The sequence below is a fragment of the Schistocerca serialis genome, chromosome 4 (assembly GCF_023864345.2).
Source record: "Schistocerca serialis cubense isolate TAMUIC-IGC-003099 chromosome 4, iqSchSeri2.2, whole genome shotgun sequence".
Lineage (NCBI taxonomy): Eukaryota > Metazoa > Arthropoda > Insecta > Orthoptera > Acrididae > Schistocerca > Schistocerca serialis.
This window is the reverse complement of record NC_064641.1, coordinates 352,635,553-352,646,914: the sequence shown is the minus strand read 5'-3', so window position 1 is coordinate 352,646,914 and position 11,362 is coordinate 352,635,553. Positions and strand designations below refer to the sequence as shown.

Sequence of the window (11,362 nt, the reverse complement as noted above, 5' to 3'; positions counted from 1 at the left end):
CGTAAAGTGTGTGATTTTTTACTTTTGTGTTGCCATTCTCAACGTACATCAATAGATATCAACGCTTGTGATTGGTTTGTGGGATTAAAGGGACCAGAGTGCTACGGTCATCGGTCCACTGTTTATCAACGCTTGAATGAAAGCAAAATGCAGTATACCGTAATAAAAGCAAAAAGTTATTGACTTCATTTCCGAAATCACGATCTTTTTGTGATTACCTTTCTTTTCTTCATCTCTACGAAAATCCGAAATAAATAGTGATTGCTGATTTACGAATTTTTCACTTAGCGATTCATCTCCACTGCTATCTAGTAACATGATCTGTTCGACATTCAGTCGTGCAGAGCACGAAACTCCCTAGTTTAGAAGGCTATGCTTCACACGAGGTAAAGCGGCGGAGAAGTCAGCATCAGTTTCAAAGTGAAGGCTGAAGCGGAAGGAAGTGCCGGTACACTATGGAGGAGAAAAAGCCGCAGATCCGCGTCTGGTGTGACGGATGGTAAATAACATTGGAAAAGTGTTCATTTTTCATATTGCTGTTGAGCGTTTCACAACGAACATGAGTTTGTTTCTAGCTGACTCGAATTGTTTTATTTCAGTTATGCCATGTGTTGATACTTTATTCCGCGAATGTATGATGGTTTTGGTTTCCCGCAGGCAATGAGGAAATCGTATAATGTGCAGTGTTTAAAGTGATGTGACGTAATTTTTTTATTCTGTCGTGTAAGAAAAAAGGAAAATGATATTTGTTGTTCTGTATTAATTCAGAAGTTATTGATTCGGTACCGGTAATGAAAACCTTGAAGGGTCTCCAGATGATTAAAAGTGACGTTTGTCAGTGTCTACAACAGTTATAATTAAACCATCTCCTTTTTAGGATATAAAATGCTTCCGTGGTACATTATGTATTTGTTTTCAGAACATTAAGACTTCGAAAATTTTCGTTTTAAGAGCTAAAATATGTCTTAACTTGCAGTTACGACATGGTTCATTTCGGCCACGCAAATTCTCTTCGACAGGCAAAAGCCCTGGGGGATTACTTAATTGTGGGTGTGCACACCGATGAAGAGATAACTAAGCACAAGGGACCGCCGGTCTTCACGGAAGAGGAAAGGTAAAGTGTTTTGGATTTATTGTGTTATGTTAGAGCAAGACTTCGTGGAGAACATGCTCCTGAACCATCTGTTTTTCGTACAGGTATAAAATGGTTAGAGGCATAAAATGGGTGGACGAAGTTGTGGAAGGGGCACCATACGTGACAACACTTGAGACACTCGATCAGTACAATTGTGACTTCTGTGTCCATGGAGGTAAATATCGGTTTAATTTTGTAATGACCTATTTGTAACACAATGAAAATTGTTTGTGGGGGAGGGGGAGAGGTGTTAGGCTATGTAATACTCTGTCAGGTTCCTTGTAAGCCGAAATTTACCTCTAAATTTTTGTTTCAGATGATATAACAATGACAGCTGATGGAATTGACACATACCATCTGGTGAAAGCAGCTGGAAGATATAAGTAAGCAGTCATAAGTATTTATCTTCTTACTTGATAGAAGGCTTGTAAACAAGTCTGTGCTTTGTAGGACAAACCTTACTCAGAACACAAGATACATAAGTTTACGCTTAGGCCTATGTTTATCTAAATTGCCTGTGTCGAGGAAAAAATAACATTGAGAGCCTGTATAAAAAAATTTGATGTGGAAAAATTGTTCATGGCAGTTTTCCTAATCTGCGTGTAATTTGTTTATGGCAGTGGTATAATGAAAATATTATGTCAACATCGTGTGACCAGTACAGTATTAGTGTTTACATTTATCATATCATTTGTGTATGTTTTTATTTACTATGGCTAAAACATTTAGCATCTTCATTTAATGCTATGAAGTGCTTCAACTTACAACAAGGCCATTATTTAATTTACCTTATTTAGTATTATTACTAAAGTTCCTATGATTGGTAGTAGATTAAAATAAAAAAATGTGTGTTTGCGTATGCACAGGGAAGTCCAACGTACTGCGGGAGTGTCAACAACTGATCTCGTTGGTCGTATGTTATTATTGACAAGACAACATTTCCAGCAAGGAGCTCGAGAATATGAAGTGGGCCGAGAAGGTCCGAGCAATATGGGTCAAGATTCTTCAGCTCGTTCACCATGGACTGGCTGTTCACAGTTCCTTCCAACAACGCAAAAAATAATACAGTTCAGTGATGGTAAACCACCAAAGGTACAATATCAGAGTGTTATGTTCATTCAGTGGCCTGAAAATAGTGGTTTGAAAGTTTTCTGTTTGAAGTTATGATTACTATGGCTATTTCGGTTCAAAGCTGACTTCATTTTAGCATGTTTTTATGTGTTATTGTTGTTTATAGCAGTATATGAGGGATTAAAGCACTGACTATTAAGCTGAAACTGACAGGTTAGTTAAGTTACATACCTTTTGCCCACTGAGAGTAGTTTCTTATTGCATAGATGAAATGTCTGGTCAGCAAATAAATCTGTTTTTTTACATGGTAATAATTTGAAAAATGTATAAATTAAATTCACTACTTGAATTATTCTTACTCTGGTTTATTATTGTTACAGCCAAATGACAAAATAGTTTACGTGGCGGGTGCTTTCGATTTGTTCCATGTTGGGCACTTAGATTTCCTTGAACAAGCAAGGAAACAGGGTGACTATTTGATTGTGGGACTGCATACAGATCCAGTAGTGAACAAGTATAGAGGAGGCAACTATCCAATCATGAACTTGCATGAGAGAGTGCTCAGTGTTCTTGCGTGTAAGGTAAGTTAAAATTAATTATTCACATCACTTCATCTGTTAGTTACAGGAGGAAGTAATTTCTCATTTATCTTTTTATTTTTCTTTTCGAATGGGATATCTGCACATTATATGTATCACTATAGCTACGAGTAGTCAGTGCAGGGAAACTTTGAAGAAAACTGATCTACCACACCCTCATAATTCAGAATCATTACTGTAAGGCAGAGTATAGTGAGAGGTCAGTTTCTGAAGGTAAATAATGTTGCGTGTTGAGATTATGAAATTCAGTTGTTCAGATTCTTATTCTGTTTATTTTTTACTGTATAGCACATGTCAGCTATTTATGGGTTTCATTGAATGATGTGTCATAACGCCACCAATGAAGTTACTTGCAATTTCTTTAAGTCTTTCATAGCCAGTTCTCAATGTGTTGGTAATATTCTCATATTCTTGGACCAGTTTGCTTTTATCAAGTTTTTCCCTCATGGTTATTTGGCATTGTCAAAGAGTGCCTACTCACTTGTGGTTTCAGAACCCATGAAAAAGCAGCGATGCAGTTTTGGGTTTGCTATTGTCAATATAATATATTATTATTGTTTACACATTAGTCTAGCCAGAGACTTTCTGCATGTACTTCAATGTTCAACCAAGTTTCATTCACAAAACTATTTTCCCGTCGCTTTTCTTGTATAATCCCCATATATTATCTGTGACTTGTCACTACTACTTGTCAAATCAGGCCAGTGGTACCAAGTGTTGCTCTGGTGGCATTAAGTACTATCAATCAGGGTTATTTATAAGGACCTCTGGGGTATCAGAAGGTGACTTAAGACATGCATAAAATTCCCATTTCAGTTGACAGAGCATTTCACCAATATTTGACTTCCATAACAAGTGCTCAATTTGGGCACCAGTTATGACATGACCAATGTCAGTATATGCATGAAACTCATTGAAGTTACTGCTACAGCCACCTGGAAAAAAGTGACAGCAGCCACTTTTTGGTTGCCTACCTGCTGACATGAACTAATTTGATGAGACGTTACAGAGTGGAAGATTTGTCTACATGTTCTGCCTGCCTTGTGGTGCACTCTGCATGTATGCCGTGGAGCATATTATGGATCAAAACTTAAAGAGATGCTCTGTCCACTGATATGAGTGTTATATTCCTATATGTCTTTCAGTTTCTTTGTGGCTGTCTTCTGAAACTGTTGAAGTACTTAATAACACTGTACAGTATGTACTCTACAGCACAGATTGATAGCACAAGCAGGAAATTTTTGCCATATCTTCTGAATAATGTGACTTATCTTGGTCGTATGTTAATGCAGTGTGAACATTCATTCAGATAATTTTTCAAACTATATTAATTTTGAACACTTTTAAAGGAACAAAGCCTGATTTTTAATGCATTAGTAATGGAGTAAATTTAGTTCTTAGTTTGGTCATTTTTCTTTTGCTCACTGACAGATAATAATGCACTATGTCTCATTTCCAGTATGTATCAGAAGTTGTTATTGGAGCGCCACTGGTTGTAACTAAAGAGCTCATGGATCACTTCAAGGTTGACATTGTCTGCCATGGGCAAACTCCTATACAAACGGGAGGCTTTGATGATCCTTATGCTGAACCTAAACGACAAGGAAAATTCAAATTACTGGACTCTGGAAATACAATGACAACAGAGAAAATTGTTGAAAGGATCATTTTACATAGGTTGGTATTATTGAGTCTTTCTTACCTTCATTCATTTAGTGTTGCTTTAAAATGTCATATTATTTTCTGAATATATCTATCATGAATACTGTACATTCCTAGTTGAAATTAACATTGGTAATAATTATAAGTAGTGCCATTTTGCTAAACTTTGTTTGATAGCAGTTAATTTTACCACTTGTAATGTCTTCACTTATTATGTTCTTGTGTTTTGTAGGTTAGAATTTGAAGCCAGAAATATGCGTAAGGAAAAGAAGGAAATAGCTGCATATGAAGCTTACACCAAAGCCAAGAAGGAAGGGAAAGTGTAAGATCTTTTTATTCTGAAACAATATTATATTGCTAGCACAAAATCTCAAATGATTTTGTATGCATGTGCATTATTCTGCATACATGCATTTAAAATGATTTTTGCAGGATAGTGACTCTTTTTAAAGTTTACAAAGCCTTTTATGGCTAGCTAGGCATTTAATATACCACTCTTAAATATACTGAGTGACATGTACAAAACTAGTCATATTTCTTGTAACAATTTGAGATCGTCTGTGTAGTGTCGTAATTCTAAGTTACTTGCTGGCTGTGAAAAATTTGTGTTCCATGTAAAAGGTAAATAGATCATACTTTGTATAATTTGTGTAGTTAGCTTGAAGTGTTGTATGAATAACAGTATTCTTTCTTTAACAAAGTACCGCTATGTATTAATAATTCATATTGCTTTATTATGTACCTGATAATGTACATTTCCTTGTTCAGTCAGTATTAACCCATTAGTGCCTGAACAATTTTTTACTTCATTGCTTTCACCTTATTTGTTACATTGAAACAGCTGTATTTATCATGTTAGTTTTAAAATAATATACCATACCACGTAGGTAACGCTATACACTACTGAGAACAAAACATGCATTTTTATGAAAAAGTTACCCGTTTTTGTACTGGAGGAAATGAATTAAAACACGAGATGGAAAAAACAACAAATTGCATGATATGATAAGCAACAAAGCACAGTCCCACATTACATTTTTTGCACTGAGTGAGTGCTAATGTCTTATAGTTTATTCTTACAAAATGTCTGTTTTTGAGTTCCTGTGTTTTCACAATCTTGTCAATCATTTCATCGAAGAACTACACTGCTGCAGTACTGAAGTGCAGAGTTCATCCAGGCCCTTCAGGTGCCACTGCGTACCAAAAGTGCAGGTGGACAATTTCTGTTGAAAAATTTACATAAGGGATTGTATTTCCATTTTTGCAGTAGTGTGTCAAGGCTTTTTGTACAGTGGCATCCAGTAACCAATCAGAAAAAGCCTAATAATATTTCCAGTTGTGAATATTTATCTCACCCAGGTTCTTCTATTCTGTCAGGATGGAGGCTCAAAGAACTTTGATGTGCTTCCTTGAGTCCCGAGAATATCTTTCAACATTGATTACTGCTTTCACACCAGTTATACTTGATGCTGCAGAAACAAAGGATTCGTCATGCCTTTTACAGAGAAACCTTTTTTGTTTTGTTTGACAGTATGAGCAGCACCTCATTCATTTTTATCTATTTCCTTCTTCTTCCAGAAGGGGCAATTTTGGGGGATATGATTTTCTCTCATGGTCCCAGTGCCCTCAAAATATTATTCCCCATGGAAAAATTAGCAAATTAAAACTTGTAAAAAAACAGTTGTCAAAATAGAAGTGAAAATTATTAAAGTACTCTCATTAGTTCAGTGTCACATTTCTGAAATGCTGAGTGAATGTCCCAGCAATACAAATAATGTTCCATCAGTTTCAATAAGTGACATGTGAATGTTGGGTTATTAAGGAACAAATTAGTTTTTGAATCTGAAAGATAAAATATTTTTGTTATAGGTACTTTAAAATCCATTGTGTGATGAAATTTTGGCTTGAAAAAAAGTGTACATTAAATTGCCATTTGTTTCCAGTTGTGGGCTGTTTCTCAAAATTACTAACACAAGACTGAAAGTACAGGTGGTCAGTAGTCCGTAAATAAGCCTTAACAAGATCATAGATGTTCATTGTTGTCCAAAAAAATCGATAAAAGTCCAGTCCTGTCACATGTATCATTGATATAACACTGGGCACTAATGGGTTAAACAGGCTCCTGTGAGCTTATTAATGTACCGTGTCCTAATGTAACTGTCTGTCGGGATTTTACATTTCTTAGATAGCCTTAGAGTATGGTGGAAGGGGAATATGCTTCTTGTTAGTAAAGTGGTGGAGCTTGTGTCTTTGTGCTTTTATTTTGAACAGTGCCATTATACAGATAGATTATCCTGGTGGCTATGTGTGTGTTTCACATGTTTGATTTATGTGGTTTCTATGTTGGGGGAGGATTTGAATCTTGTAGATTTGTACTTAAAGTTTTCTCCTTCTTGTGGAAATGCTTTTGCCCCAAATAACATTTTGCCTCCATTCTAGTTAACTACTGTTCCTTGTTTGGTTAATGGCCTCAAGATTCTTCTGCTACACCTTTTGTGGATGTGAATAATATCATCTCTGAAAGGTTTCTCTTCAGAGGTGTTTTGGGAGGAAATATAGATGGGGATTGGTACAGATTTCAGCCTTGATATTTTTAATGCTTGATAAACAATGGTTTTGTAATTAGTTCTTAAAATAAGTTACCTGTGTGTGCCTTACCAGTTGCTGAGGGTGTGTAGTTGAGAAAAAGGATGTGGGAGGATTCACTTGGAGGTTGGTGCTTTCAGAACATACTTCATTAGTTTGTGTTTAATTAATGCCACCTTGGATCACTAGTTTAGCCTGAAGGCTCAATTAGGACCTGAGCGACATACACAGTTCAAGCTTTGGGCACGATAGCTAGAACTACTGGCAGCCACACATATAATTGCATGCTTGACTAGCATGTCCAAGGATGGTTTCACGAGCATGCAAAAATTCCTCGCACCTCCATACTGCTCAAACATTCTTGTACAAGTATCAGTTTGTATGCCTGAAAATGTTGAGTTCAGACCATGATGTGCTGGCTTTGCCAGCCATTTCATTTGTTATGAAAACAAAACAAAACAGGCAATATGAGACAAGGAACAAAAAGGTGTTAAAAAATCAAAAATAATATTCTCGTTTTAACTACTCACAGTAGATGCACTGCAGAAGATATCTCACGGTGTTAATATCTCTCTTCTTTTTCTCCATGTAATGTTGTACTCTTGTATTTGTTCCACATTACAGTACAACTTTTGTACAGAATGTGATTTAACAGGACCAAACAAAAATAAATGAAATCAGATCAAATTATTGACGAATGCTTGTGCAAGCCTCCCTGTTCCTTGTATATACGCACAAGCATTCATAATTGAAATTAAAGTATCAAACTGTTTGTACAGTCCTTATGCTTGGCAAAATTATCCTACATACAGTGAAGCATGATTGAGCACGCACGCTTGCTCATAAGTGTTTGTCAAGCTTGCATTGCAGTTAAGTGTGTGGCCACCTTAACATTCCAGTTGACCTACTTAATGTAAAAGAACTAAAGGGTGTTTCCCCACATTAGTTGGTGTACAGGCATGTAACACACACTCATAATTAGTATGGACTGTGTCTACTGTACAAATATTATTGCTGTTGTTGGAGAATGTTGAACTTTGTAAACAGAATGTATTTTTTTTTTTTTTTTTTTTTTTTGTTCTGCAGGTATTTAGAAAGGATAAATATTCAACAAAGCTAAAAGAAGAAATGAATTTGGCCACAGATCATGTCTGTTACATCGTTTTACTGTGTATTTGTTTGAAAGTCTTGTTTTTGATACAGTGCAGCCACTGCATGGATGGCTGGATCTAAACCAAAGAATAAAATTTATATTATAATTTTAGAAAATTATTTACTTCCATACATACCAATTATCATTGTTGTATCAGTTTTTGTTTTACAATTTTACTCCATATTTATAAATTAAATTTTAAACCTTTCATCTGTTGAAGTACTGTTGTTGTTTGTTAAAATGTTAAATTGTACATAAATGCACTGCAGTTTACCTGTTACCAGATTTTAATGCTTGTGGTATTGCACATTTGTATATTTTATACAAGCCAAAGTGTGTGTGCAACCTTTTTGTAGACTTTACCATCAAATCTGATCAAAATTTCAGTAGGTCACCACTTGCTTAAATTCCGGTATATACTGCAACGCAAATATTTATATATCCAATTGTGAACCTTGTAAGGAAAAATTTTCCAGTATGTTAAACTAGTCATTGTTGATTATTTTAAAAGTCACTGAAATTTAAATTTTGGTACCTGAGTTGGAACTGTTGCTAATTTGATAACCATCAATAAATTATATTTATGTATTATAAAAGCTTATAACATAATATTATAGAACATGTAAATAACATTTTGTGATTTTAAAATATAGAACCTATTTGTTTTATAATTTTGTTGAGTTGAACTAAACTGTTTTCTCATCCTTTTCGTTACATTCGTAAATTTTGGATTTTTCCTTTCTCGACCTTAAGAAAAAGTCTAAATACAAGCAGTTAAAAGGGGAAAAAATCTTCTAGTTTCTTTGGAAATTACAGTATTTGCTGTCTGTAGAATTAAGGCTATTACTCAAGACTTATTAACTGCACACTAAAACAGCCCTTGACCTCTGTTCTGTGGTGGGTGTTTGTACACATGGTTGCAGTACCCTCGCTCTTGTGAACAATGCAACACTACCCGTGTCATTCATAATTTCATTTTCATCAGATTGGATAATGAAAATAATTTGCAAATTGAACAACGAACTTACTAGTAGTTTCATGTGTAGGATAAACTTGTTACTGTAACGAGAACTGAAAAGTTCAGCAATTGAACTTTTCTGTATATTTAATCAGAATAGTCTTTGGCCTTTGTGGCCATTTGTTTTGTCTCCAGCACCTCCCTCAACCTTTCCCAAAGCATCTCAAGCTTAACATGAATTCATCCATGTTACCTTTGCTTAGAACCCATTATGAAACTTTATTGGCATGAGATGTCCCAAAATTCAATCAACCTTTTGACTGTTCAGTTTTGCATGATCACTGGACAAGGCTGCGGCCCGTGTAACCACCAGTTTTAGCATGACGAAGGGCTCGGTCGACGGAAGCAGCGTCTCGCAGTCTTGTTGCCAGGTAGCAAACAGCTAGTGTTGCCAGGAACAATAGCGTGCCAAGCAGACCAGTTATCAGTGCCATTGTAGAACATGGTCCATCACCTGTGAGTGCTGCTCCTTGACCTGACCGTCGATACAAGTCTGTTGACAGTGGAACATTACTGGTGACTTAAGCAGTAGAAAAGCATAGTTAAAACTCAGCCTATTGCTATTATATAGTCTGGCATGAAATCCTTGTTGGTTTGATGCAATTTTTGAACAACTCGCTGCAATTAAAATGAGTGAATGACAGCGTAATGTGCAATAAATTAATAAAAAATTGTAGGGAAGGAGCATTTTCCTAAAGTACAGAAAGGCCAGCGAAACATATTGAATATGTATCAGGAAAGAGGAAATACTAATATTTTCATCAAACAATAGTGCACTTTGCAAATATTTAAAATTAACAAATTTCACTGATGTTTTATCAGCTGTATCATGACACGAAAAAATGGTGGAAGCCTTGAAAGCACATGCAGTCTAAGGACAAATTACCTGTGTAATTGATGTCAAAGTAAAATTGAGCTGTGGAGTTAGTTTCTGTATCTACAGCTCAACAATTCTCTCATACATGTTTTGTGCACAATTGTAATGAGGAAATACAGTAGTAATTTAGGAGACAGGAAATCTACTCATCTGGCATTTTGCAAACACTTGTGAAACAGCTCTCTGCTCATCCATGATACCCAGAGTACTATAGGCAAAGGTGCATATGTTGATGCCCTGTTGTTTGACTTTTGAAAGGCATTTGGTACCACTCTGCAGTGTCAGTTGGCGAAAAAATATGAGCTTACTGAGTATAGGACTAATTTGTTTCTGGATTCAGAACTTCCTTGCAGGCAGAATTCTATATCTTATTGTTAATGGGAAGAAATTGGCAGAAGTAAACCTAATTTCTGGAGTACTGAGAATATGTTATGTAGCCATTACTCTTCGCAGTACATATAAGTGGTCTAGTGGATAATGGTGGAGGCTCTATAAGGCTTTTTTTTGTTTTTCTTCAGAAGATGCTGTTTCTTACAGGAAAGTAGCAGTGCCAGAAGGCTGTAGCATTAGGGAAGATTGATGTTGGATACAGGGACTGGCAGTTGACTGTGAATGTAAACAGATGTATCATTTTGTGTGTAAATAGGTGAAGAAATCCAGTACTGTTCTATTATGCTATTTTTGTAAACTCACTGTAAACAGTAACAACAGTAAAATACACTCCTGGAAATGGAAAAAAGAACACATTGACACCGGTGTGTCAGACCCACCATACTTGCTCCGGACATTGCGAGAGGGCTGTACAAGCAATGATCACATGCACGGCACAGCGGACACACCAGGAACCGCGGTGTTGGTCGTCGAACGGCGCTAGCTGCGCAGCATTTGTGCACCGCCGCCGTCAGTGTCAGCCAGTTTGCCGTGGCATACGGAGCTCCATTGCAGTCTTTAACACTGGTAGCATGCCGCGACAGTGTGGACGTGAACCGTATGTGCAGTTGACGGACTTTGAGCGAGGGCGTATAGTGGGCATGCGGGAGGCCGGGTGGACGTACCGCCGAATTGCTCAACACGTGGGGCATGAGGTCTCCACAGTACATCGATGTTGTCGCCAGTGGTCGACGGAAGGTGCACGTGCCCGTCGACCTGGGACCGGACCGCAGCGACGCACGGATGCACGCCAAGACCGTAGGATCCTACGCAGTGCCGTAGGGGACCGCACCGCCACTTCCCAGCAAATTAGGGACACTGTTGCTCCTGG

At 36.9% G+C, this 11,362-nt stretch overlaps 2 protein-coding genes across 2 annotated transcripts in view; one reads left to right on the top strand and one right to left on the bottom strand.

Annotated features, from left to right (window-relative positions):
* Window positions 1-368: 368 nt before the first annotated feature.
* Window positions 369-8,713, top strand: LOC126474135 (ethanolamine-phosphate cytidylyltransferase). Its single transcript, XM_050101572.1, has 9 exons — window positions 369-499; window positions 977-1,114; window positions 1,198-1,310; window positions 1,452-1,518; window positions 2,002-2,227; window positions 2,587-2,787; window positions 4,265-4,482; window positions 4,700-4,789; window positions 8,140-8,713. The coding sequence occupies exons 1-9, from the start codon at window positions 456-458 to the stop codon at window positions 8,171-8,173; spliced, it is 1,131 nt and encodes a 376-aa protein (XP_049957529.1). The 5' UTR covers window positions 369-455; the 3' UTR covers window positions 8,174-8,713.
* The window catches only part of LOC126474456 (uncharacterized), a 304,482-nt gene continuing 301,380 nt past the window's right edge, over window positions 8,261-11,362 (bottom strand). The window contains exon 8 of the mRNA XM_050101929.1: window positions 8,261-9,717. Within this exon, the coding sequence (XP_049957886.1) occupies window positions 9,503-9,717 (215 nt within the window). The 3' untranslated portion in view covers window positions 8,261-9,502. The remainder of the gene's footprint in view (window positions 9,718-11,362) is intronic.

Bases quoted from the DNA above. Each gene is read 5' to 3' on its own strand.
- LOC126474135 (XM_050101572.1), top strand. From the start codon at position 456: ATGGAGGAGAAAAAGCCGCAGATCCGCGTCTGGTGTGACGGATG. The intron at 1,115-1,197 runs GTAAAGTGTTTT...TTTTTCGTACAG, and splicing joins GTCTTCACGGAAGAGGAAAG to GTATAAAATGGTTAGAGGCA. The intron at 2,788-4,264 runs GTAAGTTAAAAT...TCTCATTTCCAG, and splicing joins TCAGTGTTCTTGCGTGTAAG to TATGTATCAGAAGTTGTTAT.